Source organism: Amblyomma maculatum, chromosome 3, assembly GCF_055883805.1.
Source record: "Amblyomma maculatum isolate TAMU_Amacu chromosome 3, ASM5588380v1, whole genome shotgun sequence".
NCBI classification, from domain to species: domain Eukaryota; kingdom Metazoa; phylum Arthropoda; class Arachnida; order Ixodida; family Ixodidae; genus Amblyomma; species Amblyomma maculatum.
The window spans coordinates 157,094,828-157,119,435 of NC_139346.1; the positions used below are offsets into that span (position 1 = coordinate 157,094,828).

The 24,608-nt window shown below is 42.0% G+C and overlaps 1 protein-coding gene across 3 annotated transcripts; it reads left to right on the top strand.

Moving 5' to 3' along the window:
- The first annotated feature begins 222 nt into the window (after positions 1-222).
- Positions 223-22,697, top strand: LOC146196593 (uncharacterized). Of its 3 annotated transcripts, XM_084598357.1 has the most exons (14): positions 223-334; positions 761-841; positions 1,314-1,388; positions 1,740-1,814; positions 4,310-4,408; positions 7,661-7,678; positions 7,827-7,894; positions 8,092-8,157; positions 8,472-8,602; positions 9,777-9,939; positions 13,160-13,276; positions 15,709-15,813; positions 16,501-16,587; positions 21,476-22,697. In XM_084598357.1, the coding sequence occupies exons 1-14, from the start codon at positions 310-312 to the stop codon at positions 21,650-21,652; spliced, it is 1,287 nt and encodes a 428-aa protein (XP_084454483.1). In that variant the 5' UTR covers positions 223-309; the 3' UTR covers positions 21,653-22,697. The 3 variants fall into 3 exon arrangements, with proteins under 3 accessions (XP_084454483.1, XP_084454485.1, XP_084454484.1); XM_084598359.1 differs by lacking the exon at positions 4,310-4,408; XM_084598358.1 differs by lacking the exon at positions 761-841 and having other exon boundaries at positions 226-334.
- Positions 22,698-24,608: the final 1,911 nt, after the last annotated feature.

Consider the following 24,608-nt stretch of genomic DNA (forward strand, 5'->3'; position numbering starts at 1 on the left):
TGCCTCGATGCAGCTATCAATAGTGATATAAACGCACCTCCGTAGGTCGCAGATGAAAATGAAAACAGAACTAATTTTCGCATTGTTTTGTTTGTTACCTAATTATTAAAGATGATAGGTTAGGTTGTGCGATGCAAATTATTACGCAAGCCGAACGTTTGGGCAACTGTTTTAGACTACCTCGCAAAGATCGTAACCAACCTTGATCGAAACTAGCCAACATGTAGACCAATATACTTTCATGGCGTCATCGCTAGAGGCCGTGGCACTCGCGAGTCGCGACTTGACGGACGGTGCCAGTTTCCAAAAATGAGCAATTCTGGAAATGGCAGAGGCAAGCGCATTCTTTTTCCTTTCCTACTTTTACACGTCGGGATTGCAAAGCTGGTATAAAGTCGATGCCACCAGTGCGGGCATCGACGAGTCATTGTGTTGATTCATTAGCCATCTACAGCACAAACATTGTCTCTTGAATCTCCGATGTATGTGTATTGTGAAACGGGGTGTCACCCTTCTCTACGAAACGCGAATTACTGACGCGTTCTACACCGTTAAACCAAATGAAATCGCGTATGCTATACACTCTAGGCGCTACTTTCAGGTGTGCTAATTCTTCGCGCAAATCAGTATGCCTCTTACGATCTGTACCGGCCCTGTGCTTGCGCCCGTACCTCTGTCGTTCGTTCGCGCCTGAATCGTATGAAGTTTAGCGGTTTCTAGAGCTCATCGAGATGTCCTTAATTGGCCTTGTTGTTTACAGCTATTCCTCCGGTTAAGACGGAGGAGGTGAAAACAGGACTGCAGGATGCGTCGAAATCCTGCCGTGATCAGACAGCGAAAGGTAAACGTGGTGGAGCTACACACGTTTAAATGCAAATGCATTTTTTTTTTTTTAGCATTGTCACGGAAAATAGCCTTGATAACACGTTATTGTCCTTCAGAAGGCTTCACCTCGTGCTGAAGTTTTTCCCGGAATAGTGAGCATAGCTATATTTAAGTAGTTACCGTTCTGGCATGCTGTTATTGTGGGTCTGACAGTAAGCTAACCTTTAAACCACGCTCATCGCATCAATTAACTCCAGATAAATAACTGTAGTGCTTGGCTTCTAGTCGTAAAAAAAATGATCTCGTCTTTCGCCGTTTGCTTTAGTTTATTAGGTTTCGGTAGCTTTGAAAAGGGGCGAGCTGCAATTTTTTCTCATCTTTAACCACCACGCACCTAGCTCTGGTTTCTAAAGAAAATCCTGTATATTTATTGCTACAAGACTTTTGCGGACAGTGACACTTATTTTTTAATGCCATCTTTTTCACAGCACAACAGGGTGCAGAAGCCAAAGGAGCTAAGGAAACTGCTCACACTATTCAGCCCAATTCCCCTGTGACCAGTGGTATGTTAATCTACAACCTTTGTCTCATCAGGGCTATATATTCACTGTTGGTATGTCAGTAAGCTAACCATTAAGCCACCATGAGCACATGAATTAACCCAGGTGAATAATTATGGTGCTTGGCTTCCTGTCATAAAACATGATCTTGGTTTGTTGCATTGCTTTCATTTATTAGGTTTCACTGGCACTGAAAGCCAGTTAACTGCATTATTGGCTGTCCTGTGCCCTGTTCATTCAAGTTGTCCTTGTTACTATGCACCCAGCTCTTACATCTAAAGAAAAATCTGTAAATGTATTGCTACAAGACTTTGCAGACAGTGACACTTTTTTTTAATGCCTTCTTTTTCACAGCACAGCAAGGTGCAGAAGCCAAAGGAGCTCAGGAAGCTGCTCACGCTACTCAACCCAATGCTGCTGTGACCAGCGGTATGTTAATATTTTTTGGTAGCAGCCTTTGTCTTACCTTCATTGCCTTCTACATTCCCTCTCGTTGGGCTCCTAGAACTATTTCAGTTATGCATGAAAAGCTCGATTGTTGTTTGTGAATGGAAATCTTCTTATTTCACTGGTGTTTGGACAGTTGCCATGTAGTTCGTGATTGGCGCCTTTGCATGAGCACAGGTTTTCTTACATGTGTGCACTAACTGCATTCATAAAGTTCGTGTTTCGTGGAGTGGTTTAAAGCAGGTGTTGGTCTGATTTCACTTTACGCTATGACATTATTTTGTAGCTATGCAGAGTGTGAAAGAAGTTGTTAGGTTATATGATTAGCCCATGGCTTCGTGCACATAAAATGTACCTACAACTGGCCAGAACACATGGTTAAGTTATGTTGCAGGCAGAAAGGTCTGTATTATAATGCTAACATTAAGTACAACATTGCTAGCTGAACAAGTAATTCCTATTTTAAACAGCAGAGAATGCTTTGACAAAATAAAAGCAATCAATTTTGATTAAGGTTGCTCCTATAGCAGAGTCTTGCCACATGACTACACACTTGTACTCAAAGTTAGTCGACGTGAGGTAGCAAAGCAAATATAATTTTGAGGGGAAAAGAAATAGTTCTCTAAATTATTTTACTACTATGCTTTTTCTTTGTGTTTTCTAAACCAATGGAAATTTGTGGTCACAAGTAACATTTGCTTTACATTTGCATACAGAACCCTAGAACAAAGAAAACCCTGATGAGGTCCATGTCTATTGTGTATTATGCCTCAAAGGGGTATTTATTATATTAGCTCTGAAAATAACACTGTCATGAGTCACATAGAGCGAGTGTGCATCGACATTAGTGTGGGTGCCATTTTATGGGGCTTGCAGCACAGAAAAAGACTGCAGGCAAATCTAATTTGTTTATCATCAGCTACTCCAGCTTGCACTGCTGAAGCTGTACTCTTTAACACAATATTGTGCCCACAACATAACATTAATAATACCTTCTTGGGATCATCTATTCTAGTAACATTCACAGTGCACTTTTTTTTTTTCTTGTTTCCAATTTTGTCACCTTTCTTTTGTGATTTTTCACTTTCGCTGCAATACAACCAACACCTTAAGATGCTTGGCTGCATTTATATGTACAAAGTTTCACTTATTAGGAATTCTCTGCAATTCTTTTTTTGCTTTAGATTCTTTAATTAACCCAGGTTTAATTACAGTTCAAAGAACAAGGTCCTCGAAAACCAGTTTTTAATCTTTAGTGATTTTCCAGTAGTGCAATGGCCTATCACTGGTCTTAAGATTTGTACTTGTGCTGCTTGTCTGCCTTAACCATAAATGTCAGAGCATCCTTATATTTGATGCTTACAAATACCATTGCTGGCTGATTTTAAGCTTCAGGGCTTTATCACCTAAGCAGCTGTCATGTCATCCCAGGCTCAGTTGCAAGTACGTGCTGTGAAAGGAATGTGAACATCCCCGCATGGTGGTGCAGTGGTTAAGGTGCTCGACTTCTGTGCCCAAGGATGTGGGATCGAATCCTGGCCGCAGTGGCCGCTTTTTGATTGATGCGGAAAGCAAAGCACCCATGTGCTGTGCGATATCAGTGTGTATGAACAAACCCCAGGGGGTCGAAATTTCCGGAGCCCTCCACTATGGCATCTCTCATAGCCTGAGTCGCTTTGGGACATTAAACCCCATAAACCTAACCAAACCTCACTGGAATGCGAACTTAGTTTCCTTTGTTTGTTTTCCACTTGCCTGAGTGGATCAGTGGCTATCGCATATGCGGGTGCTGATCCCAAGGTCATGGGCTTAATCCAAGCTTCAGTGACTGTGTTTTGATGCAGGTGAAATACACAGACGCTCATGTGCTGTGCGGTGGATGTGAAATACAAGGCACCTTCATACTGTGCAATGTCAGTGCATTTTAAAAAATCCCTGATCGTCGAAATTATCCAGAGCATGCCATTACTGAGTCCCTCATAACCTGGGTCTCTCTGGGACGTTAAAGCCCATGATGTAATTGACACACATTAAGTTACCATGGGTTTAGTAGAAAATAATCTGTAGCCTCTCCTATGGCATCCCCCACAGCCCATATGTCACTTTAGACGTTAAGCCCCGTATACAAAATTTCATACCCAGCAATCGGCTGCACACTGATGTCATCAGACACGCTGGAGAAATTAAACGTAGCAGCGTTGCATTTTAGCCTGGCCAAGTAGGGCTGTAGTAGTGCACCAAATGGCCGACAGTGCTGTGATTGTGACATGCAGCTACAAACAGGGTAGATGATTGCACCTTCATTTCTTCTCTGTTTTTCAGCTAGATTTATTCAGCTATAGATCATATTGAAGGCTGCTTTGCATGACATAAATCATGCCTGTCATGTTTATTTTCTCAAGCTCTGCTGTGGTTGACGGCCACGCTGCTTTCAGTTTCCTTTGGCAGCAACACGTGCTTATGCTTTTGGCTTGCAGCAAAAGTTGAGGGAGCACCTCATTCAATGCCTGGCCAGGACGTTCAAGCGGATGCAAAGGCGGTCCGCTGCCCCTCTTTGACTCTTCCACCTTCACTTGGTATGGAGTGAGGACATAGTGGCTTTTACCCTGTGGTGTACATGCGAACTGAGCCCGGCTATTTTATCCTTTGGTTCCCAGCATAGAAGGGCTAGGACAGGAATGCACTGTAATATGGGCTTTGTGACGACGTCTTCAAAGTTAGTGCTCAAAGCCTTTGCAAACACTGCTTCTGACAGCATTACCTGGGACAATGTGCTGGTGCAACGTTTAATTTAGGTGCAAAAATTTTTCTAACGTTTTCTCCTGCATGATTATGTAGCTGTAATTAAGTGCTAAGGTACTCGTTTTGCAGTTTATCCAGCTTTCATCTGAGTGACCCACTTGCTTCACAGGGACGAGGTGACATTTTTCTTAAAAATATCTTTCCACTTCAAGATTAGGCTGTCTGAACCTGGAATTTAAACCTGGCATTTGTGAAATCTTAGCATTGTGACCACTTTTAATAAGGAAGACAAATGTATAAAACAGACTAGGTACATCAATGACTCGGGTCACTAAACGAGGTTTCTCACTGAGCAGTCTCATTGGAGCTGGGCATCTGGTGTCGCCAATTTCGGATTTGAAAATTTGAGCACTAGTTAACTTTCATTAGGACTGCATTTTCTTGTAGTACTGCCAGCTTATATAGATTTTCGAGCTCAATGTGTGGCTGTAGTTTAATTATTTATTTATTTGTGATGATGGGGGGGGTAGTTGAGGCCATTCCCTTTGTAATGGGTGGATATGGCATACGGCATACAGAGTACCTACAGCGCCCTCACTGGGGTATTATTATAGGGGGGGAAACAACACAAATAAAAACAGACATATCAGAATAAGGTGATGCGATGCGATATGATGGCAATGTACAATGATGCGAAATGCTATGCTTCGAAAAAGTAGCGTGCACAGACTTGAGCATCTGCTTAACACTGTTAAAGCAAAGAAAATGCTAGTGCACCAGAAGCATTGTGTGCTTGAAAATGCATGCTAACTAGCAGGAAGCTTTATAGACACAGTTTCTATTAGTAGTTTGCATAACTACAGTGCAAACCCGTACCTGAGGAAAGAAGTGATAACAAAAGGAAACATACCATATTCTTGCATCTGCACACGATGACAAAGTTATTTTCAGTCTGTTGTAGAGTGGTACAAAGAGGCGACCTTTGCTGTTAGTTTGGGTATTGCTCATGCTGCCATACTGTTTTGCCTTTATTCCCTGATGGTGGATGCATCCAAGGGAACATGTATGGGCCCATATTTGTGCATGCTGCCTGCAGTGCTTTTGGTTGCCTTGTGCATGGATCTTGGAAGCTTTGCACAGACGTGGTGATGGCTGACGTTCATACGCTGTAGTTGCATTTCTTCATTTGTCTTCTTATTGTGTAGGAATAGCTTTCTTTTTTTTCTTTCCTCATCTGAAAGGAAATCATCTGTGGTCTGCTTTATACCCGTGCAGCATATATAGTTAAATGCTAAGTTCCTGTAAACTAGTTTTATATAGTTTTTCCATTTGCCTCACTTGGATATATTAATGGCAGTGTGTTTATAGTGTCATCACCTTTGGCAGTCCTAGTGGGTATCCGGGGTACTAGTTTTGTGTATAGTATATGACCAGTTTTGATGAGTTTATTATTGGTAAAAGTCTGTGTGCAAAGCTGGGCCTCACGCTAAAAGACACTGTGATCTTTATTGTTAGGATATTATTACTTTGCCAATCAAATCTACTTTTCATTTTCCAGTGTTTAGTCTATCAGTTAATGCATAAAATGATGTATAAAGAAATAAAGAAAAAAGTCATGTTCTTCATAGCAATCTTTCCCAACCATCATGGTTTAGTTACCCTGAAAGCATAGTCATCACTACAGTGTTATATATGTTTCGAAATGTTTAGTAAATCTGATATTCATCGTAGAATATGTCACTCTGGTATTTAAATCTTGTTGTAAGGCACAAATCTAAAAAGGAATAGTGCAAGGAAACTGCGGGCCTCAAGCAGTTATCCAACGTTTCTGTATAGGGTGTACCATGCTATCTAGACTGATAGTTCAACACTATGTGATAGCAAAGATATCTTTTTTACCAAGCAGAGAGCTTTAGTAGCCCAGAAAATTGCATAAAAGCAAAGAATATATGGTTACATTTTTCACGGATTTTTGTAATTGTGCCTATTTACATGAATTCTTCACCGACCCCGTTTGGTTCATCACTTTCTTGGGTGATGCTTTGCGTTGCCGATGGGCAAGTGCCATTCATATATGAAGAAAGCAGTGCAGAGAGCACTCCCAAAGTGTGAAAAGTGTCCTAATTGAAACAGCACCAACCAGATGACGGGCACGAAGGCAAGGAACAAACGCGAGCACTGAGTCTCTCGCCTTGTATTCTGTGCACTTATCCACTATGTAGCTGTTGTACGCAGTAGGTTCAGTACCCCGAGCTTCAGCGGCATTCGCACAGCGATTCTGCGAAGTAACTCCAGTTAATATATATTGTAAAAATGGCGTGGCATTCACCAGGTTGGTGTCCCATGAATGTGGGAAGATATAGAGAATTTCATATGTGATTTCCTTGGCAACACAGCGGTCTTTCCGCACACCAAAAATTAAGCGGCGATTTAGCTTGGCTAAGCGTGGATGTACATGCAGAAGCAAACTTTAGCACCCGTGTAACTAAGTTTTGCTTCATTTAGTTTTGCTTTGCCACATCTTGCCATGTTTAGCCGAGTATTTAACGGGTGTTTTGAGCTTTAATTAGAATGAAGGAGGCCTAATTAAGGTCTTTAGTGCAACATTGTCAGAGGAAATGAAGACAACGGCATCCAAAGCGCAGCATGGAAAGACTGGCAGCTTAGCACGTCAAGAAACTGGCTACTGAGATGGCGCAGTGGTTCAACACCGCAGCCAGTGAAGCTGAATGCTCTGCCTTGGCTTATGTTTGAAACCAAATAGCTTAAGGGTTGTTGTTTTTTTTTTCTTGTGCTTCTTTTCAAGCAGTTGCTTGAAAGAGGCTTCACAGCTGCCTCGGCAAAATCCAAGAATGGTACTAGGTATCTGCATTACAAGCATTAATATGGTACATGAGAAAAAATCAACTCGTCTGGTGCATCATCTTGCTGAGTTTGCTTTTTCTCTTTGTTGTTCCTTTATATACACTGAAAGTGCTAATGTACCCTTCCCTTCGTTCTTTTATTATTATTATTATTTTACCCAATTTGGCGTGTTCATGGGAAGAACCGAACTTTCTTCATCTTACTGTTTTTCTCTGTTTCAGCCAACGCCGATGAAAAAGGCAAGTCCTGTGCAATTTTGTTAAAAATTCCAATTCATGTGCTGCGATGCAGCTATTCTTCGTTTATGAAATTTTGCATAATTAGTTCTTCCCTTTTTTTTTTTTTTTTTTTTTTTTTTTTTTTTTTTTTTTTTTTTTTTTTTTATAGGCGAGCAAAAGCCGAAAGGACCTGAAGTTACTGAAATAACCTATGATGATTACGAACCTGATGCCTTGGTAAGTCCTGGTATGTCCTTGTGAGCGGCACTTAATGTGCGGACGCAGTTATTCACAGCAGGCCTCGCTGGTGGTAGTCGCCTATTGTGAAGTAACATTTTCCTTTCTTTTATTTCTCTTTCAGCCTTTGATTTTACTTATGAGTATGAGTAAGTTTTTTTCATAGATGGTGCTCAGTGTTCCGTCTTCTGTTGCAGGACCTCGATTTTACCCATTGCCGTATCGGTAAATTGTCAAACTTGGAAAATCTGCAGCGGATAGAGGTCAGTAGAACGGCACAGATTATTTCGGTGCAGTAGTTCGCAGTTGTTTTGCTTGCTGACATGTAAATTTTTGTTTGATGTTGTCCCTTTTCTTGCTAATTGTCCATGCTCATGCAAAAGTACTTTTTAATCTCATTATTTTTACATGATGCTTGCAATCAGTGGTTCCCCTTTTTTTAGTGCATGCTTTGCCATTTCAAGCAGTTTAACAGAAAGTAGTCAAGAAAGCAAGAGAACTCCACTTCCAGTTATAAATGCTGTCCTTATATTATCTACGCAAAACACTACATCACCTTGCTTTTCTCTGTCCATAGATTTTAATCTTTAGGAACAACTTGATAAAGAAGATTGAAAATGTGCACATGTTGGTTACATTGAAAGAATTGGAATTCTACGACAACCAGATTACCAAGATAGAGAACCTGGATGCCTTGGTCAATCTTGAGTGAGTCCTGCATTCTTGTTTTCCTTAGGAACGCATCATTTTATTTATTTTTTTTCTCTGCATCGTGGCCTATTGAAGACAAGCAAGGTACTAGTAATTTGTTGTCCCTTTGGGGGAATTGTCCAGTTGTGGACAAGCTTTTTTTTGTTACCAACTTTGGCTAGCAGCACCCAATTAACAGTTTATTTCATAATCAAAAAGTGCCCAGCATCCACTAGTATAGCCCTCTAGAAACATTTACTAAAACCTTTGTGAGCAGTAGGCTTATGCTAAGAAGATGTCCTTTTGTTGGTAATCGTAAGTTGGAAAGTTAATGCAAAGCCTATTGTAAATGGAATTCATGTGCTACTGAACATATAATGGCTTTTGTTGCACATAACTTCTTTATTGGCAGCAGCTAGCTGTATTGGGCCATTTTTCCCAAGGTAAATTGTGTGGCTTCACCTGGAGTGACATTGATTGATTGTCTTATTTTCACTGCTTACCGCACTGTAAGTGATGTGACTTCACCCTTTACTTTCTTTGGGAACTGATTCGACAAATGTTGCATACATCCTAAATAATGTATTAGTGCCGGCCAGTCTGTGCAACAAGATTTATATATTTGTTAAGGAATATTGTAGGTTGCTAGACTTTCTACTGAAGATGCCTGACTGCATCACTCTGTCAGCTGTCATTTTAGTGTGATAGTTTCAATTATCACTTCAATCAATCAATGAATCAGTCAGTCTAAGCGGCCTTTATTTGTAAGCAAATAAATTCTGCTTAATGTTAAGGTTGATGTTGCTACACATGAAGTGTGAAAATGTGTGGTACTGCATTCATGCATTTAGTTCGTCTTGCAAAGAGAGCTGCAACTGAGGACGCCAGTTATTGGCTGGCACACTTTCTTCTTTAGCCTTGCTCTAACTTGTAGTATACTAGCACTGATTAATAATCAGCCTACAAGTGTATTGCTATTATAGCAGAGGCCTTGTAAAAAAGAAAAAAATGGTGACTATTGGCTTAGGAACTCAACATGCAGCCTTTACTGTGCCCCATGAACCTGGTTTCAGATTGGATGTTTATTTTTACACTTGTTGTTGTTTAGACAGTAGATGCTGGTTAGCATTGTTCTTTTGTTCATCTTTTCTTTCTTGCGGTTCATTCCCGCTTTTTTGCGATGCACGACAAGAATCCTGGACATCTCGTTCAACCGGTTAACACGCATTGAGAACCTTGAAAAGTTGGTGAAGCTGAAGAAGCTGTTCCTGGTGAACAACCGAATCACCAAGATTGAGAACATTGAAAAGCTGGTAAACCTCGAAATGCTGGAACTGGGCAGCAACAGAATAAAGGTGGGCTCCGCATGCTGTTCATTCCCCTCTTCTTTTATCCCTCATTTGCACCTGGTAATTTGATGCTAATATGGGATTAATTACTCATTAGCATTTGCACATGCATAGCCATTTGACTAAAAAGGAAGGCTTAGCAGCTTTCACAGACACTTCTTAGTTGCTTAGTTGCAGAAAAAATTTGTCCTCCTCTTGGGTTCGAACCCAGTGCCACTGTTCGTTCAATGCAGTTGCTCACTCACTGAGCTAACCTAGACAGCTAGCAAATAGCAGGACGAGAACAAAATATTTAGTAACTTGGAAGTAGGGAAGGCATTGGCCTACTGTTTAGGGAATTCTTCCAAGGTGGAGTAGATTCAAAATTAGAAAGTAGTTATCGTTTGGCATCCACCCAACTGCAGCTGTATGGTTTTCACAGAAACTTCGTGGTTGAAGAAAAATTGCTTTTGGTGTGGGTGGTTTCTGTGAAACCTATGCAGCTTTTCTTTGTAGCCTTGTGGATGTGCTTGAGCGAATGCTGAGGTTTGATTATTCCCGTAATACAAATAAGCTCCAACTTGACGGATTTCCCTAAACATCGGACCTTGCTAATGCCACCTTTCATAAAGCTAGCTGCCACAAGTGTCACTTATGCAGTTTCATTTGGAAGGAAGTATGTAATGAGAGATGAAAACAATCTTCACTTCAGTTCTGATTATGACAGCTTTATTGCTTGACCACTGTTCATTGTTTATTTATATCGGATAGTGGACATGTCTTTGATACCTGCCTGCCACTTGCATTTGTTTGTTTTTTGTTCATAAACCGTCGCAGTGCTTTCTGTTGTGTAGTCACTGTGAAGCATTAGTTTTGTCTGATACTGCCGTGCGGCAAATTTTATTGATTTTTAATTACTGAATTGTAGTTAAAATTTGATATTTGAGGTGTTGAGTAGCGTAATTATAATTTTGATGGGCACCTAAGTGACACCTTTAAGGTTATGTTGGGCAGCTTTGCTGGCTTCAGTCTGCAGCCTCCCTTGGGGATCCTTGTTTTCGTGCATGAATTTTGCAAATTGCTTAAGCACTGAATCCTTAATTTGTGCCTTTTTGATTTCGTATTAACTATTCACTATATACATCACGGAACATAAATATAAAGCCCTGCATTAACCGAGCCGTACAAACATGCCTGCGTGGCCTGTGAGTGGCGTGTCTTACATGGGATCCAAGGGTCTTGGGTTGACAGATGCTGCCAGAGTTGGTAGCAACCGCCAGCTCAGTGTCATGTCTCGTCATGCCTTAGTACATGGCCATGTCGCCTACCAACTACCACCTGTTATAGGCGTGATCGTAATATTTCACTCACAGTGCTGACATTGGATTTTCTGCGGAACGGGGCTGTAACACTGTTGCAGTAGCATTTCCTGCCTTTACTGTATTTGCTGTCTAATTTCGGATTTAATTGTTTCTTTGACACAATCTCAGAACTGCTAACAGGAAATTTAAGGAGGGATGCAGGGCTAAAATCACAATTTTCACCGAGAAAAGCAAAACACTAGTTTTTAAATGTTTGTTGTTTTGAATTTTGCATGTGTTTTAGATTGTGACAACCAAACTTCTCACCAAGTTTGGTTGTTATCTGCTCTGAGGTGCACTCTTCATCGAAAGCGCCTATGAATGCTGATTTCAAGACGCAATTGCATAGCCGACAAGGAACTGATTGTAGAGCGCATCCCTAAGTTAAAATGCTTGTTTTTTTATTGCGAAAGCGATACTACGACGGCCAAAGCGAAACCTCATGTGGCCGCAGCTATGCCGTGAAGAGGCGTAGCTACGGTCTCCTCATAAAAAAAATCAGCCTACCATGACATTTGAATTCACGTTACCCCTAAGGAGCTGCCAACTCGAGTCGCTACTTTCATATTGGAGGGTGATAGCAGAATCAGCCTGCCAGAACCGTTTGCATTACCCCTACGACACGCAGGCACGTCCATACGGCTTGGTTGAAGCGTGACTTTATATGTGCGCTGGTAGCTTACACTCTCGCGTCATGCCCTTAAGGGATGAGCTTAAGTGTCCCCAATAATGTAGCACCTTACACTAATAAGGCGTGATAGGGGAATAATGTAGCAGGGAAAAGAAGCTTCCGCTCTTACTTTCACAATTCAACTAGGGTCAACCAGAACTAAACCACAGCTAATTTTTGTGTTCTCTAGCCAAAATGAACTAGCTATCGAGAGTACAGCAGACAACTATAAAAAGAAAAACAGACAGGAAAGGTAAATTTTGAGCCCTGTCAATAGAGGGTTGGTTATTAAACTGAAATCGAAGCTTTGATTGACTAAAACGCAGCACTTATCTTTGGAGTTCTGTTCTCGCTCCACTGAAAGCCAGGCCAACCAAAGTGGAGGTAGAATGTGAGCCTAGACAAAGAGGCACGCCCAGCAGGCAACCAAGAAAAGCATTTCACAAACGCAGACATGGGCGCTGGACAGCTGTAAAGCGCTGCAGAGCTGTGTCATTTTGAAAAGAACAGCCCAACCTATGCACCAGGCCGCTTTGATTTATTTATTTAGGCGACAAATTTAAATAACATGTTCTGAAATCTTTGAACTCAGTTTTCTCAGTTTGCACTTCTTGCAAGAGCACAACTGTTACGGAAATCTCAACTTTTTCACCAAAGGCTGCTTTCGAAGTGGTTTCTGGGCTAAAATATTGTTGAGAACAAGACAAGGTACTTTTTGGATTTCTACTTACTCTCTAAGAGTAAACAAGTATCAAATATGTGACATGTAATGACAACAGAAGAAATGAAGTTCGTTTTTAAAGCGCTGAGATTTTTAGAAAAAAAGTCAAAGAACCCGCATAGGCCTTATCCTGCATAATAAACTACCTAGAAGTTATCTAAGCACAAACGGTTACTACATCTTTATTAGTTTTGAAATGATAGACTTCCTAAGCTGACACACTTACTCATTATGACAGCTAAACGGGTTTTTTCTTTCGTTTTTTTTTTTTTTTTCTATTTGTGCTAAGGTGATGAAACTTAGAATACATTCAAATAAGAAGATAAGCCATCCCTGAGAATTGTATCAGAATCAGTGCATCAGTTTAAAAGTTGATCCTTTCCTTCAGCCCCGCATCTCCCCTTAATGTGTGGCTTTGTGAAAACCTGTGAGGTTGTAAAACCGCAACGTGCTTAACAGTTTCTGACACACTTGTTTGTTTGATCTTATTGACAGGTTATTGAAAACTTGGGCACCTTGGTAAACCTGAAAAGCCTGTTCTTGGGAAAGAACAGGATCACCAAGTTGGAAAACCTGGAGCCCTTGAAGCAGTTAGAACTCCTCAGCATTCAGGTTGGATCTCAAACTAAAGTATTCTAGTAGTATTTAGTTTAAAGTTGTTCAAAAATGCCTGTACAGTGAGGTATCCTGCCACTTGCTGTCTACAAATTGCAGAAAACTATTGCAGTAACAGAGCCACCACAAATAGTGATGATATCTCAGCCTAATAAGGCCGGGAAGTCAGATTTTATGCCCCCCCCCCCCCCCCCCCCCCCCCCTTTTTTTTTCTTCGTTTGCCAGTGCTGAAAAGAAACAGGGGCAAAAAAAATTATGCACTCGGCAGAATGGCCTAGGCAAACCTTGCTGCTTCAATTTGACATGCTTGCCTTAAAGGCAGGCATTATTCTGCTTTTGATATTTCGATCAGTTTTTATTTTGCAGGATATAGCTCAGGAGGTGCTGCATAATCTTCTGGGATATTTCGATCAGTTTTTATTTTGCAGGATATAGCTCAGGAGGTGCTGCATAATCATCTGGATTCTTGGCTGCCATGCTTAATGACAGATTCATTAAAACTTTTTATAAAGTTATAAAGAAATCCTTTTTTGGAGTGACGCTCTGAACACTACCATTTAATTTGGTGCATTAAGCATTAAATTCTTTGCAAAGAATTGTATCATTTCAATGAGGACAAACGTTTGAGGTTGGTTTAGGTTATGTAGTATATGTAAGTTTATATTTTAGGCCTGATGAAAGAGATTGTGGCATTGCATATATTTTCAGTGTTTCTTTGTTATTTCTGGTAATAGGGATTTGTTTTTTTGTTTTCTCGCATTTTTGTACTCTGGCCATTGCATCTAAAATACTGTAGCGGGAATGCCGTGCCAGTCCCATCAACATTATATTGCTATGTGTGCCACTTTATGAACATTTCATGCCTCACGAGCCAGGAGCCGGAAAACAAGAACTGAAATGAATGAAAACAATACAAAATAGGAATTTTAAGGAGAATGAAATAAATAAAAGCCAACCAATACGTCCCCTTTCCAGACCACACATTCCCATTCTTCGTGGAAAAGCTCTTCTAACTAACCACTGAATTTTTGCCACTCCGGGATGGCTCAGAGCGAGCTACTGATAGGTACAGCGGTTAATACCACAGTCACTTATTCTCAAAAGGAAAAAATGTATACTTGGAGATGAAAGAGAGTGGGTTGCTGGGCACCTCACTGTTGAAGGCAGCCGACGTCTGTCCGGAGTTCACGCAGCTTAAGGTGCCAGTGCCTTTATTCATTTCCACAAAGAATGCGTACTGCCTGGGAATGTGGTCTTTAGTTGATTTTAATTGACAGACGAGTCTGGTTGTAAAGGACTCTTAAAACTGGCATATGCTTTCAGAACAAGGCGCAAATTTTTTATTCCGGCGGGCCGCATCACGCTGCACCGGAGGGCTGCATGAGGCCTGCAGGCCACCTGTTTAATGCTCCTGCTTTTAAAAAAGCCTATGCCAAAAGAATGTTCTAGCAACCAAGAGTCACGGCGGACATGGTGAGGCTGAGGTTACAATGTTCTACATGGTCAGTATAAGACTTCAAGATAGGTTTCGGACTCTCTGCAGGCGACAGCTTGATTCTTCAGACGTCATTCTCGCTTCCTGTGACAGTGCAACCTCTGATCTTCTGGTGTGTTTGTAGCATAGAAGCACATTTTTGCTAACTTTCAAAAGAGAAAGCTGATTGGTAAATATAGCAGTTGTAACTAAATTGGGCTACTGCCAACAATGGAGTGGTATTCTCTGTGCTTTGGCATACCAATTTCCACATTTTGCACGCATGAGCTCTAGTGTCATTGTCGGACATTTTCCACCATACGGGCTTGAATTATAGTTCAAATGCAAAGAATTTCAACCATTTTAAACTGCAAGAAATCTATGCTATGCCGGGATGTGGAGATGGTAGGCTCACACTCCTGCTGTTGCATTGTAACTTGTGGCCGCGCTTATCCCGGACAATCTGTGTAATTGGCAGCCTGTCGATTGATACTACTAGCTTCTCCTTACTGATTTTGTTGATTCGAAGAGCATTTTATTACTGAAGTTGCGATCTGGGAGTGCAGTCACATAACAGTTTTTAAATATTGCTAACTTCAGTTTAAAAAAGCAGACCAAACTAATAATGATGAAAATGCCAAAAATCCCTCAACATTCTCTGCAACCTTTCAAAAGAAAAATTTGTGCTCATACCTGCCGAAGGCAGCTGTTTATATCTATTCAGATCTTCGTGCAGCATGTTTTTACGTTTTAAACTGTGATGCAAGTTAACTGGAATGTCCTTCGTACTATTTATTTGCATTGTTATTTTTCCTATCATTAAGCTCCTGCTACAATACTCGAGACAGCTGCTCGAAAATGCTGTTGGCTGTTCCTGCCATTGCTCTCCAGGCCTCCAAGAAGCTCATCCTGGTGTGAAAGTGTGTTTTGGTTGTCTTTTCCCATCTTATAACAGAGTAACCGAATAGTGAAGCTTGAGGGGCTGCATGAGAACAGGAACCTCTGCCACTTGTACATGTCTCACAATGGCATTGAGAAGATTGAAAACCTCGAAAACAATGTGAGTTTACCATTATTTACTATGGTTTGGTTTGTAGGGGAGATTCTTATGAGCCAGGCCTAAATTGTGAACAGATCTGTTCGGTCTGCTGTCAGCCTGTTGTGTATTACTTGGTGTTTTTCTATCGAACCTCAGAGGCATCATTACAGATTTTTTCTCTGCTAAGTGCACTTTTACATTAGAAGGGCAGCAGCAGATTACGTGAGGCCTGGCATAGTCGGGCACATAACAGTTAGTAGTGTTACGGTTTAGTTCACCTTTCTCAAATCCTCCTTTACCTCTTGTTCTTCGTTGTGCAGCAAAGGGAGGAGAAGAGATATGCTTATAATGCAACAGCAACTACCAGTTCAGTTAAATATTATCGTGCTATTGGTAGCAGGGCACACACAGCTCATTTCTGGTTTCTTTTGTGGAAAAGCAAGTAGGAAACGTAATAAGCATTACAGTTAAGAAGCATTTGTCACTCGAGAGGCCAATTGTACACTTGGTGATTCACAATTCAAGGAGCTATCTACATCATGAGGTAGTTGCATATGACTGTTCTTGATTATGTGGTAAGGAGCGGTTGGGAACGCAGTTGGGAACGCAGTCGCTTGCCTGCTTTATACATCTAGTAGTAGCTTATGAATACATTGGCCTTATTTCAGTCTTTTTGTGTTGACTAGCCTTTCCAACCCTTAAATGCAGGTGAAACTGGAGACTTTAGACCTAGCAGCCAACAGGATCAAGCATCTCACCAACATCAAGCACCTGGTCAACATTGAAGAATTCTGGGTATAGAAATAAGCTTCTTACTTACTTTTGTTACTTTTGCTGCAGCGTTGTAACTTTATAGCTTTGCTTTATAGGTGTTTATTTAAGACCAACCATGAGTTGAATGTAGATAATGAGGTTCATAAGCGCAGAAATATGAACAGCGTTGTAGCTCGTTCTGGTCCAAAACAACCATGGATGGCCAGCTGTAATTCTGTGAAACCATCATTAATGGTGTTGATGGGGGCAGCAGCTGTTGCGGTATATTGCAAACTTCCCAGTCATAAAGAACATGTGTACCAAAATAGTGTCACTTGTTTTGCGAGTTGTGTTGACATTTGGTTCATAATGGTGCTAGCTTGATTCGGGAGCAAAGAACTAGACAGTGTAAATTCCAGAAAATGCTTATCACTAAAACAATGATTTGCCGTCAAGTAACTTTAGCACTCAGGGCATGTAAACTACCCCAGTTGGATTGCACCTCCGACGTGTGATTTTATTTCAGAAGGTAGTGCATACAAATAAATGTTTTGCAGAGGGATCTAGGTCTGTTTATCAGCAGTGTAGCTCTGGTTTTTACAGTTATAAGGTGCAGAACTCTTATATAGCGGGTGGTAGGGGACATGTGAGGACTACATGGGTTTTTGCAGTGCCATGAACAATGTGAGCACAACACCTGATTTATGCTTCAAGTTTTTGTTGGAGCGGCCAGAAGAGTGTTGGTAGCAAGGTTCTGCTACCTGGCAGCTGTTGCTACTTGGCCGTTGCTCGTACTTTTGCAAATAGTGTACGTATTTGCCATGCTTTGGCATTTCAATTCTTCAAAATAGCAATGTCTGCTGCCATTATGTGCTATAGTCGGGAACAGTTAAAGAAAAAAGTGGCTTTTGCCTCTTAAAGGTCTCCCCCTGAATCCAGTGGCATCCAATTCTCGCGAGTAATCCCCTTGGACCTGCTAGTTTGACAACACAGGGTGTCACAGATGAAAAGAGGTTCACCATGCCTCGATCAGGTTAACCGTGGCAGCGTCAGCATCAGTCAACACCTTGACTGAAGGGCCTCCTTTGAGGGACACCTGCCGCATTTTTCTCAAGTTGTATTCGACTGTAGTGCAGCACAAGCAGTGTTCACTTGCATGAAAGTTAAATACATATTAATTTTCTCAAGGTAACACATCAACCAATTTGGAATGCTGAATTGTGACCTCTACCATTCTGTCCGTGACTATACATAGATTCTGACTATACATAGAATGAAAGAGCCGTGGGCTCATATCAAGATAAAAGAAAATTTAGTTGCAAATATTTCAAGTATGCAACCAAGTACAATCCATTGCTGGTTCTTGTAAATTTCAGAAATGTGAAATACTTCTATGCTAATGTTTGCCTGTAAGAGTAGATGCTATAGCACCACCTTTCCATTTCGCAAATTTTCGGCACTGAGAGACTGGCACAGAGTTTCACAAAGTGTTAAAACGTCTTTAGTTGGTTTAGTTCTTAGGGAAGGAAGTTGCAGTATCTGTCTTGCTTGTCGATGGACACTTACACTTAAAATGAAAATTTGATTGGAAGTATTATGTCGCCGGTTTGAATTCCTGTCGCAAACTAGCCTCTGACTTGACAGGTGTATGAAAGCTAAGTAGAAAGCGCAATGGTATGACACCACCTTGAATGCTACACAAAAAGAGGTTTTATCACAATTTTTTGTACAGAATAACTTCAATATTTTTCTATGTTTTTCTCAATTCTGGGTTATGGTGATGGCAGTGCCTTTTCGACCGAACGATCTACAGTGAAATCTCATTACTCCGAACACCACATTAACGAATTTTTTAAGAATCCCCAACAGATTTCCTATGTTTTCAATGTAAAACTATTCCAGAACTACGAATTTCAATATAGCATATAGCATTTCAGAATAATGTACCTATTTTACTTTCGGTTTTCATAATGTTGGAACATCAGTATTACGAATTCGGCTAAAATTGACAGCGCTGCAGCTCACAACTCTTGTGTGAAACGGAATCCGCCGCTTCTGTGTGTATTGTCCGTGGGCTGTAGCTATCATTATTGGCATATCCAGTGCCAGCTCCTAGCACCTCCACGAAGCTGTGGTTTAATATGCAGTAGCCAGCAGGCCTAGCCACCTGCTTTTTTTCTTCCTGCGTTGTGTGTCGTTCGTGCCATTCGCGCTTGCAGGAAGGGTATTTTTTTTTTTTTCATGGATCATCTTATTGTGAAGTTTGTGCTAGATCTGATGATGATTGCAGCCAGAAAAGGTGCCAAGAAGATAGGAAAGCAGCTTTCACGAAAGAAATCGGCACAGGAATAAAAGCTAGTCGACCTCTGCAGACAGCTAGCATTGCACCATCGACCTCCGCGATCATTTTGAAGGACTGAGACAAGATTCTCAAACTTAGGGAACACCGATGATGAGGTCATAATGAACTCTGATGTTCTTTTGCACTTCGACAAAGTTCTTACTTTAATCGCACTGTGCAAATACGCACCCGATGAGGTGTTGTACGAAGCGGAAAGTGTACGTGCTGTAGTGGTGTAACATAGTGCATATTCGTGTTTGCTGCACGCGGCAGAAGAAATTAACTAGTTTTTTTTTTTCAAATCAATCAGCTTTGAAGTTTGTGCAACATTTTCATTTGAGGTTTTGCTTGTCTACACACGTGCCTACTGCCGAGGTACGTCATTTTCATACCTTTCACTGGCTTATAATCGGAGATTTTTCATTACAACATTATTTCAAAATAACCAACGATTTCGTGCGGTTCCGCGAGATTTGATATATCGAGATTTAGCTGTATATATCACCTGAACGCAGTTTGAGCATCTGCCTCGCTTGAGGGAGGTGCAGAGTTCATTCCCCAGCGAAGCTGCGTACCCACCCATGATTCTGTAGGCACAATATTTTGCCTGGCCTCGAGCTCAGTTTATTTGCAATAAAACGCTTTGGCAGTGTGTCTTTAAGTGACGCCACCTTATGGATAAAAAAAAAGGGTCACAGTGGGTTTTACTAAGAAGAATTTAGGATCTTTGCGGATAGGTTTTCAATCAGTGGAAGGGTAAAAAAACCAATGAGCGGGCATATTCGTGTTTGCTGCACGTGGCAGAAGAAAATAACTGGTTTCTTCAAAGGCAGATTTAAGTGTATTGATGGCGGAAGGGCAAACAAATGTACGGGACTCGTTAAGAGATACATAGAGATTGCGAAACCTCAGTCACTAGAGCATCAGGTACGAAATTTGAGTTTGTGGTGGTTCGGTTCCCACTGGTGGCATGTGGTTATTTTTTCTTATGTTTTCTAATCAATAATCTCCGGTTACATTGTTATTCACATTGATCAACATAAAAAAATACCCTGTGTCAGGTCCTTTGTATGTATCTCATTATGAGACCATCATTGTGCCTGCATTTGCTTGCTTATTGGCTTAACGAGTGCCTTGAATCTGCAGCCTTGATGTCATATATAGTAGCGTAAGATGGTTATTGCACAGCTCCCACCTGTTAGATCACGTTCCATGTGACACTCGCAGTAACATAGGACATTCTACGTCCGCCGCCGAGGAAGGAGAGGTTGCACTCAGTATGAATATTTAACAAAGTAATTTGAACAGCCAGCCATAGCTCAGTCACCAGATACAAAGTTCGGATGTCATGGGCTCATCCCACCAATGGCATAAGGTTGTTTTTTCTTCACCTTCCTAATTACGTTCGTGATTACATTATTATTTCACATTTGATTGGCGCTAAAAAGAAATCCCCTTGCTTTCCTTGGGTTTGGTGGCTATTGGCTCCCTTTGTGTGAGGGTGGAATGAATCACTGACCCTCACTGACTGATGAAGATGCTCTACCATAGTGCTGCCACTTCAGTGATGGTGTGGTAGCCTGGAACTTCCGAGACCCCGGCCTCCCACTTTTTCCACAAAATGCATTCTTTTTCTTTGCGTCAGTGCACCACTGTAGAGTCATGCAATATGCTGGGTTACCACACCTGTTTTCATAAAGCCCCGACTCCAAGCACACACGGGTCATGCTCTGCCGCACCGACGTTCACGCGCGTGTCAGCTAAAGTCAGTCTGCGCATGCGCGCTGCATCAGACTTGAGCATCCCGAGCGCTGACGCTCCAATCTGTACCTGCCAGATATTTTACGCTTGAGCACGCGTCCTCCTTGTGTCGGAAACTAGCGACGGGTTTTCTTGTCATCGTGAGGTCTGGTTGGCTCCCCCTGTCCCTTTTCTTCACAGACTAGGTGCCCTTTCAGCTCTCCCCTGCTTTTTTCTTTACAGCTAGCAATTTTCAGTCTGCGTCAGAGGGTGAGCTAGCCAGTACCAGGAACATGGAGATGCATTCCCGTTTGCGACGCCTGCCGTGGATTGGTGTCATGATGCGGCGCGTGGATAGTGCTTTGGAGTTCCCCCTTTAGATTCGCCACGGCCGTAGATTCACCGGCTGCGTAGACTGAGGGCCGCAGTGATCGAACCTGCAACCTCCCAAAGCTGAGGCAAGCGCTCTGGCACAAAGATTATGGCTTTCCATCCCTGCAGATGTACATATGTATTATGTACAAAATCCTACAAAATCTTCTGAGGGCACTCAAAAGACACAGCCAAAAAAAAGGAGGGGGGGGGGGGGGGATGCTTGCATTCGCATACTTTTGCAGAAAATTCTACAGTCTAGCATGGGGTCTGTCTTCAATACGGAAATGTAGATGTTGTGTGGTGAATCGTGAGTGCTTAGTGTTTACTCGACAAGTTCAGATTATAAGTTTAGACTATAAGAGAACAGTGTACGAAGTTCTTAATTTCTGTTCTTTATTTGTGTGTGTGTATTTGGTCTTACATGATTCCTTCTCTTATCACGTGTTCCGCGGCTGTCTTTATTTTTCTGTGCAGTTCAACGATAATGAGATTGAAAGCTTCGAAGAAGTTGAGGTGCTGAGAAACTTCCCCAAGCTGGCCACTGTCTACTTACACAACAACCCCATTGAGAAGGACCCCATGTACAGGCGCAAGATCATGATGATATCGCCCACTGTGACACAAATCGATGCCACCATGTGCCGGAAGTAGTAGCCACCACAGCTGCATTGGACTGCAGAACTAAACTGTCGTGCTCACAGGGGCACAGGGTGTTTTTTTTTTTTTCCTTGCACTGAAATCAGTGGTCGCTGACAGTGTGATCAGTGTGGTTATCTCGTAAACCACAGAACCGTATTTAACTTGAATGAGAGCACAGCAGGGGACCCTCTATGTTGTTTTGTAGCAAAATAAATGCTACTCAGATGTGTTCACCTCTTGCATAGGTCTGGTAAAAGCCAAGCTAATATCTGGCTGTGACATTTTTACTGATTAGAGTGCAGGCTCTGTACTTCAAAATTGCATAGAGCTTGCTTTTTAAATGCGAAGTTGAGTACTAGTAAACTATAACGACAAGGTGAAATGTCAGCATTATTTCCTAATATTCTAGTGACTAATACTTGCCCTGCTCTATTTTTATACAAGGTTTTCGGGGTTGCCAAGCGGATCTGTTGTGCATAGATGCCTAGAAACGTGATGTTCTTAATACTACTGCTTTTATGCTGGTGACACCTAAATTGGCAATAAAGTAAGCATCTGTCACAATGTGAAATGGCTTTCTCAGCTTTTCTACAACAGTAGCAGTAACAGAGGGGGCAGTGCATTTTGGATTTGGATTTCAGGCTGGCCAGTCTGTGTTCCTACATACTTATTTATACTTCTTGGCACTGCAATTGGCTCTAAAATCGTTATTCTCAATAAAGACCACTAGAAAGCACATCATATTGCAGTTTCTTATTCAAGAAAATGCTAAAGAGAGGCTCTAATTTATGCTGCTTGGCACTGCAATTGGCTCTAAAATCATTATGCTCAATAAAGACCACTAAAAAGCACATCACGTTGCAAGTACATCACGTTGCATTTTCTTATTCAAGGAAATGCTAAAGAGAAGCTCTAGTGGCAGGTAAGCTTAATTGCATAGGCTGATCAAGTTTTGACATTGCACTCTTGTGAGCTACATCCCTCCACCACATTTGTTTAATCTGCTGTGATTCAGTGTTTTGTTTTGTGAGAATAAAGGAATGTTTTGGATGTAGTCTTCCTCTAGTTCTCATGTCCATGTACATGTGTGCGTCCCTGTGCTGTGGGATGTCAGTGCACTGAAGATCCCCAGGTGGTCTAAATTACTCTGTAGCCCTCCACTACCACTCCCCTTTCTCTCTTTTCACTTTCACTCCCACCTTCCTCCCTTCCCTTATGGCGGGATTCAGGTGTCCACAAAGCAAGTGTGACATACTGCGCCTTTCCTGTGAACCAATTATAATTATGTGCATCCAGCTTTGGGTTTTCATAGTATAACTAGATGAATTCGTTACCTGCACTGGTATCTTTAGTGATTGATTTATAGGAAGGAAAAGGCGCGGTAACTGTCTCACTTGATTTCTGTGGACATTTCAACCGCGCCGTAAGGGGAGGGAGGAAGGAGCCGTTGTGAAGGGCTACCCCACTTCAACGTGTGCTGACATCGCACAGCACACGCTCTTCGTTTCGCCTCCATGGAAACGCAGCCGCCGAGCTCGGGTTCGAACCCGGGTGCTCGGGCACAGTAGTCGGGCGTCTTACCACTGCACCACCCCGGCGGGGCTGGTATCATTAGTCTGCCTCGTCAGGTGTTCACAGTAGAGATGAAGCAGTGAAGTTCAAGAAAGGCATTCAGACGCCGTCGCCTTGTGCTTATAGCTTTGCTGTAGTGCGGACAATGGCACTTGTGTGTGAAAGCCTTTGATGTGCTTGTCACACGTGATTATCTGACAGTGCCCTTCTGTTACTGAGGTAATAAACCACCGGCGATGACCATATGGCATGTTTGAGCGTGATGCCATGTTGAGAATCATTGAGGACGGGGGAGTACTGTGATCTGAGCAGCTAGCCGCATGTGTTGCATGGATGGGGGGAATGCCCGGGTTCGAACTCTACAGTTGCTCTCATACTTAGATGGATGCTTAGATGGAGGTGTGTCGCAAGGTGTGGGTGTGCTCTGTTGTTGCCACTGTAGGAAGGAGGAAAGGAAAAAAAATTGGGGGCACACAAGCTTTCTGTTAAAGGTATGACATAGTAGCATTTCACACATTTTTTTTGCTTCATAGTTTATTTCTTTTTCTCTTCCTTTCTTTTTTTTAACTCTATATTTGTTTTTCTTTTCAATCAAGAGCTGTACAGCTCTATATTTATACTCTGGCACTTTAGTTCAGCATCTTAACCACTGCATCACGACAGTGGGGCTTGTAATTTTAAGTTGCATTTTGGGGAAAGGAGTGCTCTTTATACTTTTGGATGGACGTCTAATCAAAAAGTTCAAGTTTTCTTTTAATAGGGTTAGCTTTTATTACTAACAGGTTTCTCGTCCGTTTATCCGTCGCTGCAGTGGCACCGTCATTTCAGATTCAAGGTGGCGGCCAAGTCACGTGATTATAGCTGCAGCATTGCAAATAATTCCTTAGATGCCACGTTACCACCAAGGAGGTTATAACGTTCTATATAACCTCTTTGCTTACCACCCATACAATGCAGCGAACCATGTGCAACGTCACGATTCCCCATAGCCATGTGACAGACACCACTTGCACCTGTTAAATAAGTTAAATTGGTTCACAGGAAGGGAAAGGCGCAGTAACTGTCACACTTGCTCTGTGGACACCCGAACCGCGCCGTAAGGGAAGGGAGGAAGGTAAGAATGAAAGTGGACAGAGAGAAAGAGGAGCCGTAGTGGAGGGCTACGGAGTAATTTCGACCACCTGGGGATCTTTAACGTGCGCTGACATCGCACAGCACACGACGCCTCTTCGTTTCGCCTCCATCGAAACGCAGCCGCCGCGGTAGGGTTCGAACCCGGGAACTCGGGCACAGTAGTCGGGCGTCTTACCACTGCACCACCCCGGCGGGGCAACCACTTGCACCTGCCATTGGTGGCAAAAATGTGTTCCACCCATTTGAGATACGGGGTTGTGGC

Bases quoted from the DNA above. Each gene is read 5' to 3' on its own strand.
- LOC146196593 (XM_084598357.1), top strand. From the start codon at position 310: ATGAGCAATTCTGGAAATGGCAGAG. The intron at 842-1,313 runs GTAAACGTGGTG...TCTTTTTCACAG, and splicing joins CCGTGATCAGACAGCGAAAG to CACAACAGGGTGCAGAAGCC. The intron at 1,389-1,739 runs GTATGTTAATCT...TCTTTTTCACAG, and splicing joins CAATTCCCCTGTGACCAGTG to CACAGCAAGGTGCAGAAGCC.